This window comes from Dioscorea cayenensis, chromosome 5 (genome assembly GCF_009730915.1).
Source record: "Dioscorea cayenensis subsp. rotundata cultivar TDr96_F1 chromosome 5, TDr96_F1_v2_PseudoChromosome.rev07_lg8_w22 25.fasta, whole genome shotgun sequence".
Taxonomy (NCBI): Eukaryota; Viridiplantae; Streptophyta; class Magnoliopsida; order Dioscoreales; family Dioscoreaceae; genus Dioscorea; species Dioscorea cayenensis.
In genome coordinates this window covers 24937584-24965408 of record NC_052475.1, presented here as the reverse complement: position 1 = coordinate 24965408, position 27825 = coordinate 24937584, and the positions used below count along the sequence as shown (strand labels likewise).

The 27825-nt window shown below is 34.6% G+C and overlaps 4 protein-coding genes across 7 annotated transcripts; 3 read left to right on the top strand and 1 right to left on the bottom strand.

The window, feature by feature from the left end:
• Positions 1-175: 175 nt before the first annotated feature.
• LOC120261883 (polygalacturonase At1g48100-like) lies at positions 176-2551 on the top strand. The gene is made up of 7 exons (XM_039269891.1): positions 176-449; positions 548-679; positions 764-928; positions 1213-1242; positions 1329-1536; positions 1628-1818; positions 1915-2551. Exons 1-7 carry the CDS (start codon positions 192-194, stop codon positions 2308-2310), a joined length of 1380 nt encoding a protein of 459 aa, XP_039125825.1. The 5' UTR covers positions 176-191; the 3' UTR covers positions 2311-2551.
• A 3594-nt stretch (positions 2552-6145) lies between these two features.
• LOC120261619 (phosphatidylinositol 3-kinase, root isoform) lies at positions 6146-14256 on the top strand. The gene is made up of 18 exons (XM_039269569.1): positions 6146-6334; positions 6757-6853; positions 6962-7058; positions 7316-7474; positions 7596-7805; positions 8376-8554; positions 8963-9110; positions 9282-9377; positions 9512-9647; positions 9925-10046; positions 10328-10516; positions 10660-10830; positions 11212-11349; positions 12036-12190; positions 12779-12922; positions 13039-13186; positions 13282-13465; positions 14041-14256. Exons 1-17 carry the CDS (start codon positions 6226-6228, stop codon positions 13417-13419), a joined length of 2436 nt encoding a protein of 811 aa, XP_039125503.1. The 5' UTR covers positions 6146-6225; the 3' UTR covers positions 13420-13465; positions 14041-14256.
• A 388-nt stretch (positions 14257-14644) lies between these two features.
• On the top strand, positions 14645-17836 carry LOC120261618. 2 transcript variants are annotated; one of them, XM_039269568.1, is made up of 2 exons: positions 14645-17080; positions 17682-17836. In XM_039269568.1, exons 1-2 carry the CDS (start codon positions 14650-14652, stop codon positions 17696-17698), a joined length of 2448 nt encoding a protein of 815 aa, XP_039125502.1. In that variant the 5' UTR covers positions 14645-14649; the 3' UTR covers positions 17699-17836. The 2 variants fall into 2 exon arrangements, with proteins under 2 accessions (XP_039125502.1, XP_039125501.1); XM_039269567.1 differs by having other exon boundaries at positions 17679-17836.
• Positions 17837-19994: 2158 nt separating this feature from the next.
• Positions 19995-22116, bottom strand: LOC120260572 (dof zinc finger protein DOF5.6). Of its 3 annotated transcripts, none has more exons than XM_039268080.1 (2): positions 22093-22116; positions 19995-21185 (listed from the first exon to the last, which is right to left on the bottom strand). In XM_039268080.1, exons 1-2 carry the CDS (start codon positions 22093-22095, stop codon positions 20316-20318), a joined length of 873 nt encoding a protein of 290 aa, XP_039124014.1. In that variant the 5' UTR covers positions 22096-22116; the 3' UTR covers positions 19995-20315. The 3 variants fall into 3 exon arrangements, with proteins under 3 accessions (XP_039124014.1, XP_039124013.1, XP_039124015.1); XM_039268079.1 differs by lacking the exon at positions 22093-22116 and adding an exon at positions 21688-22036; XM_039268081.1 differs by lacking the exon at positions 22093-22116 and adding an exon at positions 21320-21566.
• Positions 22117-27825: the final 5709 nt, after the last annotated feature.

Below are 27825 nucleotides of genomic sequence, written 5' to 3'. Positions count from 1 at the left end.
TCCTTACTGTTTGATATAAAATCTCAAGACATAATAAAAGTATAAACTTTGGATTATGACATTGAATTCCTTCAAGTAATCAAACAGCTTTTGCTTGTGTGGAGGAGCCACATTTTGGCTATTTAAACTCATGCTTCCCTCCACTTTTTCATATCATTCAATTCACATACACTGATAACATACTTGAAAACATGACTATGTTTACTGTAAAATTCTTTTCTTTTCTCCTCATTCTTCTCTTCATTCTTAGTTCTACTTTTCAAGTCTGTGAGGCGAGAAAAGGTGACCTCCATTCAAGCAGTACAACAAAACCGAAACCGAAACCAAAACCAAAACCGGAACCGGAACCGAAACCAAGTCCACCCCCTGAACCAAGCCCACAGCCTTCAAAAAAGTTCAATGTACTAGATTTCGGCGCGAAGGGGAATGGAATTTCCGATGATACTAAGGTGTTTATCTTTCAACAAATGATCAATCAATAATTACATTTCCATGTCTACTAATTCTAATTAAACTAATTAGATGTAAATGATGTTCTACAATGCAGGCATTCCAATCTGCATGGGCAGCTGCTTGCAAAGTTCAATCATCAACAGTCCTAGTTCCTTCTGATTCCAAGTTCTTAGTAGGTCCAATCTCTTTTGCCGGTCCTGATTGCCAACCTAACATAGTGTTTCAGGTATAAAAAACAATCTAAATAACAACGAATTTATTATTTATTTTTTGTTCTTAATTCATAATCTAATGCATATAATGCATGCAGTTGGATGGAACCATTATTGCGCCGACAAGCTCGAAAGCTTGGAACTCAGGTATCTTACAATGGCTTGAGTTCACAAAGCTCAAAGACATCACAATACAAGGCAGTGGTACAATAGAAGGCCAAGGAAGCACCTGGTGGAGTAGTTCATATCTCAATGATAATTTGGTAAATATCGATCATGCGCATGAACACATCGTATTAAAAAGAAATAAAATCAAAAACATATAAATTTACATAAAAAAACCCAAGTTATAGTATGATAATAAAACGTTAATATATGTTTAAATAAAGCTCAAGTTGGGTTTATTTGAATTTAATTTGAGCCGTTGATGGCCAAAATTTTTTAAACATGTCCATATCATGGGAAGAACTCTTGCACTCTCAACAGGATCAATTTTGGGATACAAATTTTAACAAAAAGTCATATTATGTTTCTTGGTTTTTTGCAGGCAGGAAAGGAGACACACAGCAAACCAACAGTAAGATCTGACGTGAATAAACTACTTTAGATTGGTTTATTGATGGAATGATATTGTTATATGATACATTTGTACCTTTCTGGCAGGCATTAAGGTTTTATGGTAGCTATAATGTTAAGGTTACAGGGATTAGAATCCAGAACAGTCCTCAGTGTCACCTCAAGTTTGATAACTGTGAAATATTAGAGGTCTCCAACATCACTCTATCTTCACCTGGAGACAGCCCCAACACTGATGGAATCCATCTTCAGAACTCCAGAGATGCTGTTATCCATCACAGTGATCTTGCCTGTGGTAATTAGTTCTCATATAAAATTTTAATTCTAAGTTTCTTTAACCAAATATTAATCAATCTAAATTGTTTTCTTCTTTCTTTATTTAATAGGAGATGACTGCATCTCCATCCAAACAGGATGCTCCAACATCATGGTGCATGATGTTAACTGTGGACCAGGCCATGGAATCAGCATTGGAGGTCTTGGCAAGGACAAGACCAAAGCCTGTGTCTCCAATGTCACTGTTCAGGATGTTCACTTTGCCAACACCTTAACTGGTGTCAGAATCAAGTCATGGCAGGTTAATCACTTATAATAATACTGTATATATATGAAAGTAATTAATATTAGTTAGTGTTTAATTTGAATTAAAATCTTTTCTGTTTTTTGGTGACAGGGTGGTTCAGGGTTAGCAAAGAACATCAAATTCACAAATGTTCAGGTCTCACAAGTTGAGATGCCAATTGTGATTGATCAGTATTATTGTGATGGGAAAAGTTCATGCAAGAACCAAACATCAGCGGTAGCATTGTCAGGAATCACATATGAGAAAATTAAAGGGACTTATACTGTAAAACCAGTGCACTTAGCTTGCAGTGATAGTTCACCATGTTTAGCCATCTCCTTGACTGACATTGAGCTCGAACCGATTAACAAAGGGTTAGAGATGTCTGGGCCGTTCTGTTGGCAGGCTTACGGAGCAACACACCGCCCGACGGTCCCACCGATTGATTGTTTGCTCGAAAGCAAGACGGCGAGTTACAAGATGAATACTGACCAAGATTCTTGCTAACAAAAATGCATGAGCATAACAATAAGAATAAGAGTGCTGTTTGTGTGTGCGCTGTAGAATGTATGGAGTTTGATAGATGTATGTATACATTGTGAAAAATACCCGGGGGCATGCATGTATTGGTGTGACAATTGTGATTGGATGCATATGTATTGGTGTGCATGTGTATTGGTGTGACAAGGTTGCATATGTATTAGTGTGCATGTTTTATTAGTTTAATAATAGAATATCTTTGGCTCCATATTTTCTTTTTCCTAATTACTTACCCTCAAATTTTTTTTTGAATAAAGTAGATAAATCACAAATTTATTGAAAAAAAATACAGGGAAATACAACGGAGAAGTAACAACTACCATGAAGAACTAAGTAAAAAGAACTGTCTGAAATTCTCACCAGAGATAAGAAAAATAGTGAGCAAGACAAAACAACAGCATGACAAATAATAAAAGTAAAGAAAACAAGTTGAACTGGTGAAGGCTACCGTTTAGAGAAGCAGACTTGCCCAGCAACAAGAAGAGGAGTACTACTCCGGATCAGTAGTATGCGCCGAATCACCGATAAGGTCTGTAGGTCTAGTGCTCAGAAAGTTGAGGGAGCGCTTGATCCTAATTATAGATCTTAATTTAATAAAAAATAAAAATATTTCTTTTTTTTTTATACTTTAAAATTCGCTTGTAGTTACTTACATGCTTTAAAATTATGGTTTGTAATTTTTGTTTACAAATGTAATAACAAATTTATTATATTTAAATTATGTTGAGTTTTAAATCCTATTTATCATGTGAAAACCCCATTTTTTAATAATAAAATATATTTATTCATTAAGTTATCCGTTAACACTAACATATTCATTTTTCAAAAATAATAAAAAAAACTGTTAATGTTAGTTCCTCCGGTGTGGTTTGTGGGTATTAGTTAACACTTAAGCACTCATAGAAGTCTCACACAAACCAATAAAGAAAGAGCACACAAACAAACACAAGGAGACACACAAGGTTGGTAACCCAGTTCGGCGTCCACTCGCCTACGTCTGGGGGGGCCAAGCCCGGAAATAAACAATCCACTAAAAGAGATAAAAATAGATGAGTACAAACACTTGTCACTCACACTCTCAACAATAAAGATCACTACCCTCTCTAGATTGTTTGGTGCTCACACACTCTCCTCCAAGAGTCACTTAAAAGTCATACCTACAATCTACGAGCAAGGTAGCTTAAATAGACGCCTCAACGTCCCAAATATAGCACATAACTCTTTTAGAATCTCCGCGACTACTAATTTAAAAACCTGCCGAAATTAGCTGTTGCAACTCCTGTTATAACATGAATTGCAACATGGCCCTGACTGCACGACTTGATCGATTCCGTTACGCTATGGACGACCTCAAGACCCATCAACCTCCCGGTCATGCTTAGTCCGAGTCGATGCGACCCAAATCTCCCGATCCCGATCGCCGCGAACTAGCCTACCTCCTCGGTTCCTCATCACGCAGTCCCTCTCGCAAGGGCGCGACGTCCCTTGTGCGTCTTCCATGAAACTTACCAAACTTAGTCTTCAATTCACCTAAATTTGGTCTTCAAAGATTCTCCAAACTTGATCTTCAATTCACCCAAGTTTGATACTCAAATCTTGCCTTCAATAGATCTTCAATCAATCAATTCAATCATCAAGGATTCTTCAAATCATATCTTCATTCACACCATGAATAGATCTTTCTTTAATTAAGTTCCACCATATTTAGTCTTCAATCAAATCACCTAAATATGGTTTTGATATGATCTTGTTAGAGATGGCAATTTGTACCCTACCCGACGGGTATACCCGTACCCGTACCTGGTCAAAGAGGGTATTACCCTCTTTGACCCAGGGGTCACGTGCACTGGTACTACTCGTTAGTTTTTGAGTGCAGATCGGCCTGCAAGGGTATGCCCTCCCTACCCCTACCCGTACCCTTACTCCCTTACCCTCAGTTGAAGAGGGTGCAGGGTAAAAACCCCTGCACTGCACTCCTTACCCTCTCATATATATATATATAATTTTTTTATAAAACTAAACATTTACTCACAATTTACTCAATATCTATTTTTCATAGTGATTAATTTGAAAATAATACTTCAAATTTTTCTCTTAATATATTATTTTTAAATTTTTATTTAATTTCTATATTTATATTTGATAATATTATCAAAATTGAATTTTTAGATATATATTAAGAATCATAATTAAATTAAAAAAATAAATAAATATAAAAAAATTATAAGAACATCATGAAAAAAATAAGATACTAATAAAAAAATCAATTGGATATAACTTATGAGAATTACTTATAATGTTTTTTTATATTCAAAATATTACTAGATATTTATAAAATTAGAAGCTATATAAAAATATAAATAGTAGATATATGAAAAAAATTTTTAAACAAAAAAACCAAGATGGTTAAATATGAACAAAAACAAAAGGTAGAGTTACCATTGAGTCCCTAAATAGACGTCATTTTTTTATGTGATTATATAATTTAAGATAAACAAATATATATCAACTTGTAATTTTGAATTTATGGATGTGTTTAAAGATTGTAATATAATGTATAATTAATTTATTTTTTTATTATTATTTAAATTTAATTCGATAATTTGAACAATCGGTAAGCTGGGTCACTGCGGAGTATCCCAGATCCCTGCGGTAAGGGTAAGGGTATGATTTTTTTACCCTCGAAGAGTACGGGTATGTAGAGTGCTAGTTGCACGGGTAAGGGTTTTGGCATACCCTACCCATACCCTACCCGTTGCCATCCCTAGATCTTGTCTTCAAGTTGTAATGCATTGCCAAAAATAACTCCACCAAGATCTTTAAGATAGATTCACCATGATCTTCAAGATATTTGGCTCCATGTTAGAGACTTACTAAAAATAGCTCCACCAAGATCTTCAAGATGTTTGCCTTGCACTCCAAGTCTCCTTGCCATGTCACAATGCTTGCCACATCATCAATTATGCTTTGTCACTTTAGTTGCACGTCACTTGGTCTAGGTGTCAAATCATGCCAATAAATAGTGCAGTTGCACTAACAGTTAAACCTGACAATTGAATGGCACTGCGACAATAACGGAGCAGTTAATACATTGGAATATATATATATATATATATCAACAAATCAGTTTAGGTAGCTGAATTTCTAATAAATAATTAATCTTTTGATAACTTATACTATTTAAATAAATATATAGTTATAATTAGCTCGTATACACTAATTAATATATTTTTATTTTATTTTATTTTAAAAAAATGAATAAATCATAAGTTATTAAAAAAAATTAGACATACAAAAAAATGAAAATAACAAAAGAAGTACAAGATCCACCAACAGTGAAAATCAGAAAATACATAAAAACACACAACTACTAAACACACATCCCTAAGGGGGAAAAGAGATACTCCGCTTAAAAAATAAATAAGTAGAGAAAAGGGGAACTAACTGGTAATAAGTAACGAAGAGGGGAACTAACTGGTACTTGGGGCCTATGATTCCGGATCACGTCACTTGAAGAAAACCTAAAGAACTGAATACTTCTCTTTATTGCTACAGAAGAGGACTCCATCTTCTGTCTCTTGTCCACTGGAGAAGCTGAAACTCAAATGACAAAAACCAAACTTAATATATTTTAGTTTATATAATTTATCTACAAATACTTATACTCCATATCATCAACAGGAGAAACATGAAATCTTTCAGTGAATCTGAGCCGTCCATAATGAAGAAGGGGATGGCATCAGATGGTTTGTATTGAGTACGCGGGCTGTCTCATTAACTTGCACAATAAATACTAAAACTGCAAAACTCGTCGATCTTTTGCTTCTCTTTCCCTCGTTCCCCCCCAAATTATCATGAACTCTTGGAATTCGTGATCCTCTAATGGCTGCGAACGAGTTCCGGTTCTTCCTCTCTTGCGACATCAATCTCCCCGTCACCTTCCGGATCGAGCGTTTGGAGGGTCAATTGGCACAATCTCCATCCCCAACTGGTATGAATTTTGGTTTTCTTCAAGAATTCTATGCAATTAGGGTTTTATCAGTCTTTTATTAGCATCACGGATAGGCATACGTCTTGAATTAGCTGGGGATCATGGTTTATAAGAGCTTCTTGTTCTTTGTCTTGATAAACCCTAGATCTTAGTGATTTGAGGAACTATTGTTGAAGAACTAACCGCTGGTTGATTTGGCATCATAGATTTTGAAGAGCAAATAGATGTTGTTTCGAAACTAGATATTATCATCAGTGACATTTGTTCGTTTCAATATATATATATATATATATATTTAAAGAAAAACTCGTACCCTAAGCCTTGATTGAATAAACTTTTCACATCTATAATCAATTTGGAATATTTTGATAGTTTGATTGCAGGTTAAGATTTATACCTGAGCTTCTGAAAAAAATCTGCAGGTAATGATACAACAGATGGGAGTAAAAATGCAGAGCTATTTGCTGAATGTACGTTGTACATTGATGGCGCTCCTTTTGGGCTACCAACAAGAACAAGGTTTTCATAATATTTTCTACTGTTAAGGATTACTGTTCTGAACTCTGTTGCATGGCTTCTTTTAAAATCTTGCACTTGTTCTTCATTTGCTATACTTTCATACGCCAGGCTGGAATCATCAGGTCATCCATATTGTTGGAATGAACTTGTTACACTGAGTGCTAAATATAGGGATTTGACCTCTCAAGCACAACTTGCATTAACTGTAAGTCTCATTTATTATATCTACTTTCTTAAATGAAAACCATCCAAGAATTTGTATGAGGATTTGGAAACAAAGAATGAGGTGGTTCAAATTCGTCCGCATGTTAATTAATTAATGTTATTTATAATGTAAATTGGACATTAGTTTTAAAGGTAACATTAGCTAATTTTGTTATTTGGTTATAAATGTCTTTCTTTGTCTAATTAAGATCTAATCTCACTTGTTTGGTTCTCTATATCTTCTCTGTTGGCTTTAAGGTATGGGATGTTTCATGTGATAAGGATGGTGCTTTGGTTGGAGGGGCTACTGTTCTCCTTTTTAATCGCAAAAAGCAACTTAAAACTGGGAAGCAAAAGCTTCGTCTCTGGCCAAAAAAAGAAGCTGACGGTAAACACCCTACTAGCACCCCTGGAAAGGTTTGTTGAAGGTTTTGATATTCTGCCTATTTTTTTATTTTTATTTTTTGGGTATAAGTTATACTTTGATTTACATCCTGTGGTTCACTTTTATGTGCATGCTTGATATGATGTATTCTAGGTTCCCAGGCATGAGCGTGGGGAGGTGGAGCGTTTGGAGAGACTTGTGAACAAGTACGAAAGGGGTCAGATGCAGCGTGTTGACTGGTTGGACCGCCTCACATTCAGAGCTATTGACAAAATAAAGGAAAGTGAAAGTGGTAGAATTGGCAATTCTCACCTAAGCCTGATAGTTGACTTCTGCAGCTTTGAGCACAGAGTTGTTTTTCAGGTTATTATTTAAATTCATCTTCAATTGATGTGTTTTCTTATCTGCTCATTATTTCATATTTGTTTGGTTTGCTATAGTTCTTTTGCACTCAAAATAATTTTTTTTTCTATACTAATTGATATACAATGTTTAGTAGTAGTGGTAATTAACTCGATCAGAAGGCTTTGCTGATTTTTATGAACTTGTTAAATGTCATATAGTTGACTATTGAATACTAGTTTTTTCCTGGATGAACTGATTATTGGGCTTTAATATGGAAATTATTGTCTGCAGTTTGAACTGTTAGCATTCTTGTGTAGACTCAAGTTTGTCATGGGCTGCATATCACTAGCCAAAAGCTTATTCTTTTTGAGATTGGTAATATTTTTAAAGAATTTTATAATGTGGGCTGTTACAGTTTATCCTCGTCGCATTGAACTCTCTAGATATTTCATATTGCCCATCATCCATTTCAGTAATAGGTGAAATATTCCTGCTGCACATTTCATTAGTTTTTTTTTTTTTCTTTTTGTATAATGGACAATATTTCATTCTTTTGAATTGTGATGAGTTGATGGATCTGTCTCATAGGAGTCAGGATCAAATTTTTTTACCCCACCTCCAATATCCACGACAAATGAGCTTGTAATTGTTTGGGATCCTGAAGTTGGAAGAACCAATCCTTCTGAGCACAAACAATTAAAGCTTGCAAGGAGTTTAAAACGCGAGATTATTGATAAGGATCTTAAACCCAGTTCAAGTGAATGGAAGTAAGTTGATTCTACAATTTCTCAGTTGCATCATGAGTGGTTGCATTGTTCTTTAAATGACCCTTGTCTTGTCTTTTTTCACATTAACAATGGTTCGGTATCCTCCATCTGTATATATATATATATTTAATTGGTAACTTATGGTGCCTCCAAGCTTGTGAATTGATGTGGCAGAGGCATAGAATAAATGGTACACTTTTGGAGTTTTTTGTATTAATAATCATGATATCTGTATTTAACATGAGTATATGATTGAAATGAAATTGTTGATGCTTAATCATTGCTAAAACTTATTGTGCATCTCTAGTCTCATCAGTATCATTATTATTTTCTACAAATGGTTAATATTTGATGGTGCGTGCATCTTTGAAACTATATAACCACACATTTTTTTTTTTTTTGCATAAGGTCGATACAAAGAATACTTAAGTACCCACCGACATGCAATTTGAGTGGTGATGAGAAACACTTGTTATGGAAATTCCGTTTATCTTTAATGTCCGATAAGAGGGCCCTTACAAAGTTTCTTCGCTGTGTTGAATGGAGTGATGTTCAGGTCAGACATCTGAGTAATTCCCATCATTGTACTACTACTCCTCCTCCTAATAATAATAATACTATTGAGCAGAGAAAATCATCATTATTATTTGATACCTCCTTAATTTGAAATTACTGAATTGACCAGCAGCAGATTCCTGATTGTTTCTTCATTTCAAATGAATTACAGGAAGCTAAACATGCAATTGACTTAATGGGAAGGTGGGAAACCATTGATGTCACTGATGCCTTGGAACTTCTTTCTCCTGTTTTTGAAAGTGAGGAAGTGAGTTTGAATACCTTCCTTAAGCTTATTTTGAATTTGTCTCATATCATCTGTTTGATCATCAAGCAATTTCATTACTGCACTTTTGAACCCCTTAGTGTCATTTTAATCATGTTGATGTTTTTCATGATCAGGTTCGTGCATATGCTGTTGGAATCCTTGAAAGGGCTGATGATGAAGAGCTTCAATGTTATTTGCTTCAACTTGTACAAGCCCTTCGGTTTGAGAGATCCGACAAGTCTCGTTTGGCACTTTTTCTTGTACAACGATGTATGTTAACCCCTTATAAGTTTTTAACTTATAATTCTCATGCTCCAATTCACTTTTTTGTTGGATAGTTTGTGTCTAACAAAGGGTGATAAAATTCTGGAATTTTTTTTTTATTAGTTTGCTTTTGATATGACTATATGTACAATAAACATCTCTTATGTTGACAATGGGGATGAATGGTTAAGTTTCCCGTTAATTTCTCATTCCTCTGTTTGAGTTGTTGTTCCAAGTTATGGTTTGTGTGGCCTTAATGAATCTTCTTTTCTTTTGACTGCAGCATTGTACAATATCGAGTTGGCTAGCTTTCTGCGATGGTATGTAGCGGTGGAGCTTCATGATCCTGCTTATGCAAAGCGTTTTTATTGTACTCATGAAATACTCGAAGATAGTATGATGAATGTATGTGTTTCTTATCATTGTTTGTGCTTGTTTTTTCCGGTTTACTTCAGAGGCTTTTATTGATTCAGCTTGATATCATTGTTCTGATAATTTTAGTAAAATACTCTTCTATGTCGACGAAAAGATTGCAAGCAATTGAGATTCAAATTATGGTTTCTTACTGGCTGCACAATTTTTATATCAGCAAACATCTGTTAGAGCTTTAGTTAGTTACATGTTTGTTTTAGATTTACCATTAATGTCTGATCAAATAGCTTTATATATATATATATATATACAAGGCAACTGGTTTTAATGGAGAAGATGGACGCAAGTTGTGGCAAAGTCTTGTGCGTCAAACTGAATTGACGGCACAGCTGTGTTCTATTATGAGAGATGTAAGAAACGTCCGTGGTGGTACACAAAAGAAGATTGAAAAATTGAGGCAGTTGCTTTCAGGACTCCTGAGTGAGCTTACCTATTTTGATGAGGTACTGGTTTCTTCAAATATTTTGTATCTCTGTCAGTTATTAACAATCTATTACGTATGTGAGCTAATGCATTTTTCTTACATTATTCCAATACTTTTTCTGTGGCTATTCTCTGGATTATTTCTGTTTATCATGTTTTTCAGCCAATTCGCTCACCTTTGGCACCTGGTGTGCTCATAACTGGGATTGTGCCAGCAGAATCATCCATTTTTAAAAGTGCTTTACATCCTCTACGCCTTACATTTCGAACAGCAAGTGGGGGAACTTGCAAGGTCATATTCAAAAAGGGAGATGACCTTCGGCAAGATCAATTGGTAGGTGCAGAACTATTATTTTGTTGACATGTTTCACGTTGTTGCCATCCTTTTTCTTCCTTAATTTTCTTTGTTGTGAAGGTCATTGTGCTGAATTATTTGGTCTCTATATATTTATGAAAGGATTCAAGTTTGCTGGAGGTAGCACTTTTTTTTTTAATAAAGCATACATGTGATGGGAATTTTTTTGGTTTATAATACTTAAATTGAAATCTCATATCAGTAATTGTGTTAGCTAGTAAATCACATAGGTTATCGTATCAAAATTTTCTACTTTTGCATTCTTAGAGTTTGTTTGAATGCTATTGTGAAATTTTTTTCCTCTGAGATTTTTACTGGTCTATGTTGTATGTAATTTTTTTGCCGCATGCCCCTATGCAGGTCATTCAAATGGTTTCTCTTATGGATAGATTGCTGAAGTTGGAGAATCTTGACTTGCATCTGACTCCATATAGAGTCCTAGCAACTGGACAAGATGAGGGAATGCTAGAGTTTATTCCATCCAGCTCTTTAGCACAGGTGACCTAATTTCTTCTTTAGATGACAGTGATCACTTATGTCAACATGATAAGTGTGTGAATGAGAGAACAATCTTAATAAGAGAACAATGATCACTTATAAGGTTACATTTATGAGTCTGGTGCTTTTTTCTATTTAAGATAATTGTTGTTGTTGTTGTTGTTGTTGTTGTTGTTGTTGTTGTTGTGTTCTTTTTTTCTTCGTGATATGCTTGTTGCCTATGCTCCTTTTTATCCCATTTATCTGGAACCCTCCCAAGTCTAAACTTTACTGGATGCTGCAATTTACATAAATTGTAGATTACATAGATGTAATGAATCTACAGTGGCTGGCTCATGTATTATGTCAATTTGATTTGTTTATGATCTATGATATGTGATGCATGCCATGTGCATTCATGCAGTTAATTTATAACCAAAGATTCCTTCTTCCAAACTCATTATATGGGAAGAACTACATTTGATTATGATATCAGGTGATTAATTCCTTTTATGCCACTTATTTTTTCCAAGTGACTATGCTTTGCTGCTGTGCATCCATTTACTTCTAGAACTTCTCTTTGTTCCTGCATAGATGGGATAATCACTACCTATATGAACTTTTCTCATTAGTCAAAGGTAACAGTTGCTTTGGATCTTTTGTACTTTTCTTCTCTTTCTGAATAGACCTACATATTGCCTTCTCAGATTTTATCAGAGCACCGTACTATTGTAAATTATCTTCAAAAGTTCCACCCAGATGAAGATGGACCATTTGGTATTACTGCTACCTGCCTTGAAACATTCATAAAGAGCTGTGCTGGCTATTCTGTTATCACATACATATTGGGTATTGGAGACAGGTAGGTCTGCCATTTGCTCGTGTTTATTGGTCTGAAATAATATTTATATTGTGTGGAAAAGGGCTTTATTCATGGCAATGTGTATCATTTATGTAATAATCACTGTAAGTAGGGACAAGCCGTAAGCCACTGTTCATTTCAGTAAAATAATTTCTTTATTTAGAATTCTATACTTTGCATGACTTGCCGTTTACTTTTTCTGTTACCTAGATACTCCTCCATTTGTGGCAAATTGCCTTCAACTGTTACTGATTTTCCATTTCGATCTTTGTGCAACTGTCTTTGTTCAAGTTTTTTACTTGATCAAATTCCATATGAAATTTGATCAATACCTGTACCCTGAATTCACTTCAGGTGAATATATGTTCTAAATCAAATTTATATGCTGTGCTTTCTGCTCTCACTTGTGTACTCTATCATTCACAGTGTTCGCTGTTGGATAGAAATTTTAACTGCTTGGTTGTTCGCCTGTAATTTCATGCTACAGCTTTGCAATCTCTTGTTGAATTTGTTCCATTCTTTTGTTAAGCAACCTCATATAGCAAAATATTTTGATGCCTGACTTAAATTTTTATTCTTTGGTTTTAGGCATTTGGATAATCTTCTACTTAGAGACGATGGACGCCTCTTTCATGTGGATTTTGGCTTCATTCTTGGTCGCGATCCAAAGCCATTCCCACCACCCATGAAACTGTGCAAAGAAATGGTCGAGGCCATGGGTGGAGCTGAAAGGTTCCTTTTTTTTTGTGCAAAGCATATTCTATCGCTTTGTGCATTTATTATTTTGGTATTTCTTTGAAGTTTGCAAAGTAAAAATGATCCTGATTTAATCTTCATTTCACTGGCAGCCAATATTATACCAGGTTTAAATCTTACTGTTGTGAAGCCTATAACATTCTACGGAAGTCCAGCAACCTCATCTTGAACCTCTTTTATTTGATGGCTCGTTCTAGCATTCCTGATATAGCTTCCGACCCTGAGAAAGGCATTCTCAAGGTAAGTGCATTTCACACAGCTTTATTTGGTTTTGAAATACAAGATACCTTTGTGTTAACTTGCTTTCTGGGACTAATGATTATTTCTCTGATTAGCTCCAAGAGAAATTCAGGTTGGACTTGGATGATGAGGCTTCCATTCATTTCTTCCAAGATCTTATTAATGACAGTGTAAGCGCCTTGTTTCCTCAAATGGTTGAGACCATCCACAGGTGGGCTCAATATTGGCGCTGATTGGCAGCATTCTGAGTCACAAACATCTATCCAAATTCCGCACATGGTATGCTATTAAGCCTATCATTTCGGTTTGCTAGATATCACTTGGTGTGGCATTTCATGGTTGAAGTTTGTCATTAGAAATCAGAAATACATCAAGTCTGGCACTTCAATATAAGGTTTCTTAATGGTCCTCTGCAAATTTGTTTGCAGAGTTTTATTCACTCTGTGACTATGTTGATGCATCATCTGATTCATGTCTATAACGTCTGGGCCACTCCTCAGACCACTAGGGGTTTTCAGTATTTGGTTTTGTTCTTAATTTGTTCATCTTTTGTTTCAATTTGTTCTCACTGACTAAATAACTAACCCCACATGCTCAGCCACGCGTCTTTATTTAGGAACATGCAAGAGCATTTTGCCGAGCTAGTAAACCAGAACAATGTTTCACCAACCATCCCTTTCACTCTCTGCTTAAACGGTTACAAGTTATTAATGAGTCTTATTCTGAAGAGACCCTCCCTTAGACCTAATGCGTCTGCTTTTTGCCCTACTGTGTTTATTTATTATGTCTGTCATCTTAATGTTGTTTTCTGTTTAAATTTCAGTCATTCTCACAAACTTATATTTTCTTACCAGGTGTGGAGTCGCTTAAAATGTCGCCATCTGATTCTGGCCCATGTTATTATGGCATTCATGATACTAACCTATGTATATAGCTTTTGTTATTTTCTGATGAGTGCCCACTTTCCAGTCTGTATATATCTTTCTTCATGCTTAAATTATGTACTTCTTTTTCGTTACTCAACTGTAATAGAGGGGAAAACAATTTTAAGCCAAAAAAAAACAAAAAAACAGTAATAATAAAATTGTTTTCTTTTGCTTGTAGCTACTTTGTATCCCTCCAATTACAATAATAAGCGGACGAACATAAATGGCCGAGGCGGAACGTTTTGCATCTCAAGATTATTGAACGGCTGTGATCATTTGCCCATCCTTGATACGTCAAACGTCACCGTGTACTGGCTATTATTCCCCGGTAATATCTATACAACATGTGTTCTCATGGTCCGTCTGTGAAGACTGGAGAGTGAAAACACAGTGATCTCTCCCGTGTTTCTTTTCCATCCTTCTTCCAATATCCTCTTAGTCTAGGTTGTCTATTTTCTCCCAATTCCACCACCACCATTCGCCCCCATCTGTTTTTAGGCTTTGAAAGTTGGTGTTCTGATTAACCATTAACAGGAAATGGAAACCCTAACCCAGAAACCACCTGACACCCAAACCCTAGAACCTCCAATGGTGGTAGTGGAAGCTACGGTTTCTCCAGAAGCTGATGAAACCCTACCTGTGAAGGAACCCCAGGAAAAGGGGTTAATGCTGTTCTCCATTGGTGATTTAGTTTGGGGGAGAAAGGATGCAGATCAATGGTGGCCTGGTATGGTCTGTGATCCATCACGGGCGCCGGACGAATCTCCAGGTAGGAGCTCTGATGCTGTCTTGGTTGCGTATTTCGGTGGTGACGACTCCTTCACCTGGTGTCTCCCTTCACAACTGAAGCCTTTCAAGCTTGAGTTCCCGAAAATGGCTGCTCAAAGTGAGTCGAAGAGCTTTGTAAGCGCTGTAGAGAATGCTCTAGAGGAGATGGAGCGGTGTCTGGAGCTGGAGTTGTCCTGCTCTTGTGTGGTCGATGAGTTTTCTAAGCAAGAAAGCAGGAAGTTTTCTGTCACTAATTATGAGCCAATTGAGTTTCTTAAGCTTGTTTTTGATGCAGCTAAAGATGCGTTGGCTGTGAATATGCTCGAAATCACAATGCTTAGGAGCTGGGCACTGGCGATTGGCCGCGGAGGTGGCCAGCATCGTCGCAAAATCTTGGATTTGATTGATAAGATCGATTTTGATGCTCCACGGGGGGAGTTGATGAGAGAGGATGATGGGAGAGTTGAAGTTGGTGCAATGGCAGATGTTTCAGAGGAGAAGAACCAGGGGATTAAGAAGAGGAATATGACCAACGTTTCAGAGGAGAAGGATCAGAAGACGAAGAAGAGGAGCATGACCAAGCTCATTGCAGAGATGGATTTGAATGCTGTTGAGGTTAGTGATACGGAAGAAGAGATCGATGTGGTAGTTGCTGCTGTTGTTAATGAAGAGAAGCATGAGGATGTAAAGGATCCTGAGTTAGTGAATTCTGTTGTTGAAGTAGATGATGGAACTGGCTCTGGGAAGAGGGAAAGGAAGAAGAGCAAGTATTTATCTTATCCTTACACTGACTACATTGAGAATAACAAGAATTCGACATCACCAGAGGATATTGAGATGAAGACGCCAAAGAAACGTGGTGTGCTTATTGGGTCACCAAGGAAGTCAAGATTCAGTGGTGATGGATTTGATAAGGAAGAGGATCAGAAGAGTCCAGTGTATAAGATTGATGCCACTCCTGTATCTGAGATTTTAGCAGAGCTCCAGGCTACTGCTGTCGATGGCCTTCATCTGAAATGGAACCGCTTAGCAAAAGCAGTAAGGGGTTTCCTTGCTGTTTATCGAAACTCAGTGTTCTCTGATGGTTCAGAGTTTCAGGCTTACCAGAAACACCTCAGTGAATGTGGTTGCATGAATGGTAAAGGTCTGGATACTGCCAAGGTTGATTGTTTGAAAGAAGACAACAATGAGCGGAGTGACAAGCTGAAGAAAGGTGAAGCTAATGGAGAAATTTTGGATGATGGTAAAATGAAAAGGTCTGGGAAAGGTAATGCTTTGCAGAAAAAGAAGGCAAGGAAGGATAATGCTGAAGGGCAAACTACATTGTTGGATTCAGCTCCTAGTTTGACATTGTTGAAGAGGCAGATGAGGATTGATGGTGGAGCTCCAGTCAATGTGTCTGTGGAGTTTACAGATGATTTAGGGAAAGGTAAATCTATGGGTGGGAGGAGGAAGGGCAAGAACAATAGCAATTTCCAGGTTGCTGTAGATTCAGGACCAAAACTTTGGAATGCAGCCAAACTCAGTGAAGCTCTCGAAAAGCCGAATGCAAGCGGGGAGCTTTCAAATGGTGGATCATTTGTGAATCCTGAGCATATGGTTGTTGAACCTCCCAAAAGTGGTGATAAATCAGGGCAAAAGAGGAGAAACAGCAAGGAAAGCATTACCGATGCTTTGGAAGGTGGCAAATCAGGGAAGAAAAGGAAGAGAAACAAGAATGGAAATAGTTGTGCACGTCCAGAAGCTCTGCTCTTGTCATTTGCTCCAGGAACCATTCTGCCTTCCAAAGCTGAACTCGTTGCAGAATTCAGCAAGTATGGCAGCTTGAATGAGGCAGGCACAGAAGTGCATGAGGATTCATTCAGTGCCCGTGTTGTTTACATGAACAGCTCTGATGTCGAGAAAGCCTTGAACAGTCAAGATAAAACTGGAGTCTTTGCTCCTCCATATGCTACTTATCGTGTTCATTACCTACCTGGAAACTTCAGCCCCTCTGAACTAAAACTCTCTGTTCCACAGCCACTTCCTTACATTAGGAAAAACCTCGAGAGGATGATCACTACTCTGACCGGTTCTTCGGTTCCTGGCAAACATGCAGGGCAAGCAGATGGACTGAAGGTTGATGCAAAGGAAAATTTAGTTGGTGAGATGCAGGGACTTCTGGAGAAGGTCAACCAGCTACTTGATGAACCACCAACCGGTACTTCCTAGTTCCTCCTAGTTGAGCTATACTAGTAGTAGTAACATATGGATATGGTTCTAACATATGATAGTTTCAGTCTTTACTAAATGAGAGTGTGTTTGTTCTCTCCTTTGGCTGATTAGATATTGATGTTATCTCGTTTGTAAGTAGGTGGGATTCAGTAGCTGCTAGCTTTTGTGCATTAGAAGTAGTTATTGTATGGATGATCAAAAAAGACTTTTTATGGTTTCAATGCCCATGCTTGTCTAAAATATTCCTTGCCTGAGATGATACTTGGTGCAATTCTCAAGCATTCATTTTGTTCAGAATGGGCTAAATTTACTTATCCTTGCCTTGTTTGGGAATATGCCAAGAGATTTGTACTTTGATTTCCCTTGTAATTGCTTCACAGAAGCATTTGGTTTTATGATTACATGCAGATCTGCTTGAAATTTGTGAAGTTGAAATGCTTGATTGAGTTTCAGAAGTTCAGTGCTAATCTTGGTTATTATTATTATTTTTGATAAATCACTGAAGTTTGGACAAATATTATTTTGATCGTTGTATTTTGATTTGTTTCAAAAATACTCACTAATATTATTAATTTTTTCATCAGAAGGTTACCTGGTGGATTAGCATCTTCAATAGCTGACGTGGAGGCTGGGAAAAACCCAATTAGTGCAGGTGGAGGTTTCCACGTCAGCTAATGAAGATGTTAATCCATCAGGTGATCTATGAAATGATTAGTAACTTTAATGAGCATTTCAAAACAAATTAAAATTCAAAAACCAAAATGATATTTAACCGAAATTAAATGATTTACCAAAAATAAAAATAAAAATAACTTGCTAATCTTTTAACTGTTTGTTGTAAACCTTTTGTAAAGTTAATTACATGTATGGAGGATTTGCACTTAAATTGATGTATATGTTCTGGGAAAAAAAAAAATCATATCTGCTTTTTATTATTGTGATTTATTACTCTTTTTCTTTTGTGAAAATAGTAAAACTTGTTTTTTTGATACAATAGACTTCCATCGCTGTACGGAAATTTTATGAAAATTGAAAACCATTCCATTTTTCTTGTGCCGTATGGTGCTTGCACTTTTCCACATTTAAAAGTGTGGTTTTTAATGAATTATTTCGTATTGTGCACACACTGTTACATTCAGGATTCCAATCTTTTATGTAACATTTGGGATAACGTGTGCAAATATGTGCAGCAGTTAAATTCCAGCATACACTGTTCAAGATAATTTTTTTTTTTTTTAAAGAAAGGTTTTCTTATAACACTGAGAGAGGATATATATATATATATATATTTCTACAAATATGGACAAGGGACAAACTCTGAACGGAGTTAGGAGAAATTTTATCTTATTTATTTTATTTTTTATTATTTTAAAAGGATTTTTATATCTCTTTTAAAAAATAATTTTTGAATTCAGGGATACAAGAGATTAGCTGTTTTTACAGGGGCGTATCCAGATGATGCAATGGATGGGGGAGAAGTTATCCATATTAGTAAAGTTAGTTAAGTGAGACTATTCGTTGAGCCAACTAGCTATTTAATTAAGCCGTCAGATGTTGTTCTTGAAAGCCAAATTACACTTTTGAGTGTTGCACCGCAAGAGAATTTCCTCACTACATCTACCTGTTTTTCTTATTGTATTCACCTTCAATAGACTTATTCTATATACTATGTATTTTGTTATTTTTCCTCTGTGTTTTTCCATTCTCTTGATTTTGTACGTTTGAACTTAATATAATATTTTGGTTTTCTAAAACATTTGCGGTTGACAAATAAAAATAAAAAATCAAATTACTCTCAAAGTGGTGGATATTATAAACATTATTATAATTAAATATTGCATATAAAATAGTTGTCAAATCTTGAATTATTCAATCTCCTTGAGCATGCGTGATTGATAAATTGAGCCTGAGAGGCCCTGAAGGTCAAGAAAATGAGCTGGCTCATCTATCACAAAAATCTCTTGTTTAGCTTGTCTTAATCTTGATTAGTCTCTATATTTAGTTTTGGTGGGGTTAAACAGAGGACTTCTCTGTCCCTCTTTCCAAATTACATAAATGATAAATATCCAATCAACTAATCACCAATCCATCCATTACCCAAGCTAATTGGTACATTCTAGTGGATATATAAGAATTCAAAAGAACTAAAAATTTGGCCAAAATCCATCAAACAAAGGATTTAAATATCCCAATTCTCTGGTATGATCCAAAGTTATCAAATTTTAGGCATTCTTCCTTTGTTTTTTATATTTTTAATCTTGCAGCTGTGTCAACAAGTTCTTTAAAAGTTTTTTTTTTTAAAAAAAAATATATATATATATATATTCACTGTCAATATTAAGTAGGTGAGTGATCAGCCAACAACAACAAATCTCTAGCATAGAGATTTGCTGGCTGTGGCACCTGAGGTCCTTTTCTGAGACTATTCCTGAGCAACCTACACACAAACATGTACATATATTATTAGGTCTATAAGCCTCTAGTGCTTTGTCATAACTCTCATTTTTCCAACCATTATTAAGAAAGTACATTGCTTGATGTGATGCATGTTCTCTTTTGATGTGGATAGCTGCATGCATCTAGCCTTGTTCTTTATTCTTTTTATTTTTGTTTTCCCTTCTAGTTCTAGAGTTCAAACTTCATGCTGTTTTCACATCCAAAGATGGATACAAATCATGCTCATTTGTCAAAGCATCTACTTTGTTTTTATTTGATGAAGAAAAGCACATTTTGCTTTTTTACATATGCTTATATTAGAATATCAATTTGTTGGATTTCATTTGCTGTATCACTACAGTGAAGAGTTTGTAGTTTTTCTTCATTGAAACACAATGTGCTTTACTTACATAGCAGTTAACAAGTACTAGTTTTTCTATTAAAAAATCAAAGAGACAAATTCACACAAATTCATGAAAAAGAGAAGCTTATATAGATACTTAAATTTCAAACATCTTACCGCCTGGTTCAAAGAAGATCAAGAAAAGAAATGCAACAAGAACATCAAATGAGAAAGCCATACATCTCCTCTACGGTTATCACATGCATAGTTCCTTTAGAAGGAAGAAATGCTTGACCAAATGAGGAGCATCAAACATTCAAACAAACAAAAGAAAGATGAATATAATGAAAACCTTCTACTTGATCAAATATATATTAGTCTTAGAAAATAGTAAAGTAGTTGTTATATATATATATATATATATATATGGATTCAATCCGTTTCATATGGCAGCTGAAGATCCTTGGCTTCCGATCATCCCTGTCCATAAACCAAGCCCATTAGAGTATCCAAAAGAGTCTCGACCGACGTCGGAGCATCCTTGATCTTGCCATTCGAGCGATAACACACGACCAGCCGGCTTCACCTCGATGGCATTTGGATCTTCTTCATGACCACCAAAAGGCAAAGCCAACCTCTGGCAAGCCTCCATCAATGCTCCATGACCACCTTCAACTGAAAACCCAAATGGAGCACCACTGGCTCCATTGTTAAACATTTGATGGTTCACATGATGATCTCCTCCCACTACTCCTAAATCACATCCATTCATGAACATATGACCTCTTGCACTTCCCAACATTGATCCAAACTTTCCATCCATGAGATCAAGACCATTCACTGGGCTCTCAAGTATTGGGTTGTACTTAAACTCCATGAAATTAAGGTTGCGAGGAGTGTCAGGTAAGGACTCAAGCAAAGGCAGTTGCATTGGAGGGAAGGAGAGGTGAAGATCAGTAGTGCCATCATGGAATGAAGAGATTGGTTGAGGTTGGTGAAGTAGTTGTTCAGAGTGTTTCTTGTTGTTTGATCTCTTATTCTTTCGGCAGCCACCGCCGACGGGTACGTTCCTCAGCGAGCCACCTTTAGTCCAATATCTTCGGCAAGTCTTGCAGAAATACCTCGGCTGTGAAAGGCTGTAGTTGTTGTAGTAGCAGAACTTTGTGTGTGTTGAATCACAGCGAGGGCATTTGAGAGCATGATCGTGCTGAGGCCGGAGCCTACGCTCCATCAACGGTTGCCGTGAGCACACAATCATGTCGCCGGATGGGGAGGAGGAGGAGTCCATGCCACCTTCTTCACTAACAATTCCCTGAATTCAGAAAAACAAGAATAAGATGAGAGCAATCTAACTATATGTATGTGTGTGTGTGTGTGTATTATATATATAGTTAGTTGGTAGTTAATGAGGTTCTTGAATTTGAAGTAGTAAAGGAGGGAAAGTACAAGAAGATGGTTGGTCTATGAGATCTACTTTTGTTGAGTGTCTTTGAGAAATTTGCTTAACATACATATATACTAGATTTTCTTGAATTGGGAAAAAGAAATGTTGCAGCATACTTGTTGTATGATTTCCTAGAAAAGAGATATAGCTAGCATAGGGATGAGTGTTTATGGTCCTTGGAGCATCTTCTTCCCATGGGTTTCAGTGCCTTAAAGAAAGTTTGAGCCTATGATTGAACTCACTGAAACATCAATATTATATTTCTATATATCTATATATCTCTCTCTCTCTATATATATATATAGCAAGAGAGAGACACAGATCCATATCATGTAAATGAAGCAAATTAAGATGATTTAATTAGAATTACCTTAAGCCAGTCAGAAGTATCCAAGCAAACTTGCATTGAAGAGCTAGCCATTTCTATAACAAGAGAAAAGACTCAAAACTAAAGAAAAAAACAAGAGGTTATGTTTTTTATGAAGATGACAAAAAGATTGAGATGACAACACTCCACTAATCAAGACATTCAAACTATTAATTACTTGAGCCTCATGCACAAGAACAAAAAAAAGAAGACTTCAGGATGTTGAAGGAGATGGAGTAATGAAGGAGAAGGGGTCTTATAAGTCTTTGGAGAAGAGAAGAAGAAGAAGAAGAAGAAGAGATTTGGATTGGTGGTGTGTAGAGTTGTGAGGATGTGAATATGAAGGGAGGAAAAAGGTGGCCGTGCAGCAACCTTGCTATGTATCAGTGTCCCACAGTGGACCCTCACCATGTTGGAAGACACTTCTGACCCACATCCCCTTCATCTCATTGGCTCATCTAAGTTGGCTCCAAGCCATGGCTTGGTTTCATTTTCCTCAAATCCATCCCTTGTTTTTCAAAACCAATCATTTTCTTCACATGTGCCTCTCATTCTACTTTCGTAAACTAAAAATAATCTTATATCATTTAATTGCTTAAGATATATATATATATATATATACACATATATAAGATGGTAGGGTCTGTGCATGATGTCTTAAAATGTTGAATATTAAAAGAAGATGGATTTTGTTCTGTCTACCTAATCATGCTGATCATGTTATTATTCCAGTTGTGTGATCAAAACTTTCTTTTTAATGATGAAAGAAACTTGTTAAATACTTAGGATGAGCATGTATATATTTGTGTACTATGTATAATGACAGGTGTATATAATATAGTATGTGGATTTGTGATCAATCACTATTCTGCTTTCATTCTTTTGTTTTCATTCTTTGTAGGTGGTCCCTTATATGAGCTACATACATAAAAACAAGTACAAATATTTTATAGCATCTTGGACCAAATGTTGTATGACTGCAGTGTGATTCACAATCTTACTCTGTGTGTGTGTGTGTGAGTGTGTTTGTGTGTGTGAATTATAATGGCAGTGAGACAGTGGCGACCAAATGGATGAATCCAAGTCAAAGATGTTGTACAATGGTACAAGGCTGAGTGTAACATGTTAAAAAGAAAAAAACAAAGACAATATCACTGCAGTAGAATTTAAACCCATTACTGTTTCTGTTTTTTTTCTTCAAATACTCTTTGTCAATCAGTAATATAATATATATATATATATATGGGTTTCTAAATCAAATTCTAGGACATATATTACTAGTAAGGTTTAATTAATCAAAGTCACATAACAACTTGTTTCTATCATAAAAAAGAACCTTGAGATGTGGTTGGTGGCAGATGATAATGAACTTCTTATTCCTACTTGTTCATACATTTTATCTAACTTTTTATTTTTCTAAATATTTTAATTTATAGGTGAATTAATTAAAAGTAACTAGAGCCCATTAAATCATGAAAGAGCCGGCCTAATGACACATGTCAGTCATACGTAGTGATGATGGGGACAGTCCACTTAGAATATATCTCTCCTCTCTTGGGAATACCAAAAGCTCTCTTACCCACACTACTAGCTCCATCTTCTCCTTCTTCTTCACAATATATCCAACCAACATGAATCTATAAATGAATCAATGAAATATATATATATATATATATATAAGAAGAAGAAGCCTTTCTTTGTTTGTGCCTTTAACTTGTTCTCTTTATGTCTTTATTTTAATTTTTTTTTTTTTTAATCTTTTTTTGAGAAGAAGAAGAAGAAGAAGCTAGAAGAAGAGGAGGTAAGTACTAAGGGGAGTTAGAGGAGGTCTCTAGTAACAAGCAAAGGATATATTCTTGAAGAGCATGGGCAGCACTTCCGAGGCACGTGACCTCCCTTCATTGAGCATGAGATCCTTTTCTCTTTCAGGACGCCGTGTCTACTGTCCCCTCACTCCGGCTTTTTGTCGGCAGTTTTCAATGTCTCTTTCCTTTCTTTCTTTCTTTCTTTTCTTTTATTTATTTATATATATATATATATTGTGAATGTATGATTAAGAATCAAACGTCACTAGTTATGCGCCGTGATATTTTAACGATGACCACCCTTTTCAAACATTCATAAATGAATGATATCTTAATAATAATAAAAAAATTCTTTATACTTTATATATATATATATATATATTTCTTATCTTATTATGGTTTTTAGGATGTGATAATACATTAATATCGTGTGAATGCACTGAATAGAACCATTGCACGCGCGTGTGCAGTAAATTTGTCATTAGAGAGCGGAGAGCCCACCATGTTTAGCACATTTCAATGTGTTTGGAGTTTCCCTTTGTCAGCTTCTTGTTAGATTGAATCAAAAGCAATTAATATTTGATTTTAGATTGATGAAAATTGTTAACTTGAAAACGATGTGAATACATATATGAGAACATATGCCTTGCATTTGTTTATGATGATGTGCGTCGATGAAAACAACATGTATATTTAATCATCATCACCATTATTATTATTATTATTTTTATTTTTTTGTTAAAATATGACAAGTACAACTGAAGGATGTGTATACATGCAAAACAAACTTTATAAGTATATGTGCCTAATAAACATCTTATATAAAAAACTCGGTACAATAGACTAAGAACCCGTCCATGGACATATGCCGTACATTTGCTTATAATGATGCGGATGAAAACATGTATATTTCATCATCATTATTTATTTTTTTATTTTGATGAAATACAACAAACACAATTGAGAGACGTACACATGAAATAAGCTCCACAAGTATATGTGCCTAACAAATATCCTATATGAGACTTAATACAATAAGCTATGAGCCATTGGTGTATTTTATTATCATTTTAACATTAAAAAATTATATATATATATATATATATAACTATGAAAGCATCTGAAAAAAAAATGAAATTCCACAAATATAATAATAAATTCTGTAAATATCACAATAATTGAGCAGTTAAGGAATTTAACTGTTATATGCATGGTTGAGGCATGAGTGTGTAATTGCCAAAATAATAATAATAATAATAATAATAATAATAATAATAATAATAATAATAATAAATCCCTAGCTTATCTTTGTGTATGTGTATGTATATTTATGTTGTATCATGCTCACAGTGGACCCTTTTTATTTTTCAAACCAAAATATTTTAAACTTTTTCCTTCTATGTGTATCTATTCCATAAAGTTTTAAACTAATTTCAAAGTTTTTTTTAATTGTGGATAAAGCATAAATAGAATTGGAATCCTTAAATTTTATGCAGAGAAGTGATTTAATACTATGTTACTAACTACTCATTTATGCAGAAAATGAACAAAATACCAAGGGGTCGTTTGGTTCGTATTAATGACATATTACCATGTAACGAGATTACCATGATAATATGAGTGGAAATGTTATATGGATGTGAATATTACGCTAATTTAATATAACCATGTTTGGTTGGGAACTTTTATTATTTTGGTTTTTATGGTAATCAATTTGTTAAAATATAAAAAGTTATAAGATTACCACGGTAATCCAAGATAGACACCAAATTTGGTGGTAATAGGATTACCACTTTCTTGGTAATATTTATAAGTTGATAATGTGATATTACCATACAGATTACCACTGATACAATACTAAACGTGGTAATATTTTCAGATTACCATGTAACACATGGTAATCCTTCTACATTACCGTGAACCAAACGGTTCCTAAGTTACTAACTACCCTAATACAAGGATAGTGATAATTTATTTTAAATGATAATTTTAAAAAAATATATTTTTATTAGTTAAAATAACAATATCCTTTTCATCTTCGTATATCAAAGTATTTTTAATTTTTATAAATATAATTTATCCACTTTATTAAAAATATTTTAAAAAATTATAATTAAACAATTTTGATAAAATTTATATTAAAAAATTATTTTATTAGAAGCTATAAATTATTTTTGTTTTTAAAACCAACGCTTGGATTTCTAAAAAAAAAAAAAATGCAAACATTCTTTTCCTAAAAAAAATTTCACTTGTCCTAATGATTTAAAAGTTTCAGATAAACATTTTGAGACAAAAAATATTCATATACTGAAGCTCATTATAATACAGCAGCAAGAATGAAAATAAATAAAATAGCATTTGAATTTCATTAGATTCAAAGCAAGGTATCATCTAAAGATGAATTTAATGGTCTTATTTTATAGAATAATTTTTTTTTTTTAAATTTAGAAAAAAAAAATTCGAAAGCGTGTCTTGATGCAAAAAAACGTCGCCGTCGTCGACCAACCCATCGATCGAACTTCATCACGTTCCCATGTCTACACTTTTCTATCCACTGTGCCCCCTCATACTTTGAATCTCGCAGACCAATCGTGGCCGTTCAATTCAATATCTGGTCGGCAGCGGGCCCCATGGAATGTTGACCCAGTCAACACAAATGGAGCCGATATTCTTCCAAGTAACCAAAATTTTGTTTCTTTTTGGTTTTTGGTTTTTTCTTTTTTTAAGTTGAATGTTAAATCTTTGGTTTATGTGTTTTAATTGAAGACTTTTAAAAATAATGATAATAAATGAGAATCATGCTCTTCGTTGTAGAGAATATAGTTGCCATTTGTGAACTCAAGTCACTTTTGAATTGATTTTGTCTTCACTGTTTATGAAAATCAAAACCAAAGTTTTACCGTTCCAATGGTCTTTGTAGTATCTTTGGTTGACGTTAAAGTTAAGATATGATTAAAGTTAAAGACATGATAAACATGGGTTGATTCTTAAATCAATGTTTATTTATCATATAACTAAATTTAACTATTACAAAATAAAATAAGTAGATTTTGCTATGACCTCCTCCTTCATGTAAGAGTGATTAACTCCGTTTTCAGTTTGAAGAGATCTTGGATATCAGAAGGTGGATCTTGTCTTTGAACCTATTTTTTCTCTTTTGTCTATTTTTTATTTAGTTTGTACCTTTTGCTCTTTTTGTTCCATAAATCCGTGATTTATCAATTAAAAAAATAATATTTATTTATTTATTTAATCTTAAGAAATAAAGGAAGTCTCACAACTAGTTTTTTTTAAGAAGAAATATTGTTGATATAATTATGGGTGTCAGAAAAATTTTATGTTGGTCTTTTCACTGTCTATGAGAGTACATAAGCAAAGTTTTTTTTTAAAAAAAGAAATATATATATATATATATGACAAAAATATATATAAATTTGATATATGAATCTGCAATTTATCCATTCACAAGAATTGAATATATATAAGTTTTTATAAATATTCTTAATAAATATTTATAAGATCTCAAAGCAATTTAAATATATATATATATAATTTAATTGGACCTTATCACATTGAAACTCAGGGACACCATGATTGGGCTGCAATATAATGTCAAATCCAGCCCATAACGGAAGTTGATCCATAGTTCTTGATCCAAGTCCACCAAATGAATTTGTGGATAATTAGAATTTTGGAATTTTTAAAGGACAATTTTACTGTGCAAATTTTAATTACTTGTTGTCTTCTTTTTCTCTCACTTTTATGTGTGTGTATATATATATATATAAGTATCAAGGCCTCATATATATGTTCAACATAGAGCATGCTGACAGCTAGGAATGAAACCATGTGGCAAATCACACCTCCAACATAGACCATAATGTTTCATTCTTGGAGACAAAGGTATGTGCATTCAACACTTTGATTTAAAAATAAAAAATACAAAAAAAATGGGAAAAGAATATTTGATTTAACCATTTAAATACTTTTTCCCCCCTCAAAATTTAACTTCCTTGAATTATTTATGCTTTTGTTTACCCACTATGTCTTCTTCCTCTACAAAGCTCGCATCCTTGTTTGGCTCTCCATTTCATATATAAAAATCAGCTTAATAAGTTTAAATGTTTGAAATTTCTAAGACCTTTGGAACAAAATCAATATTTGCTCTCAAGTTTTACAATATGATGGCATTCAATCTAAAATTATATCCAAAGGCTCTGCTCCTTTTTAATACCTTATTTGTTATTAACTAACTTGTAATTATGAGAACAAGGTTTAAAAAAAAATAAAATAAAATAAAAAATATTTATATAACAAATTTGACAATATTTATCCC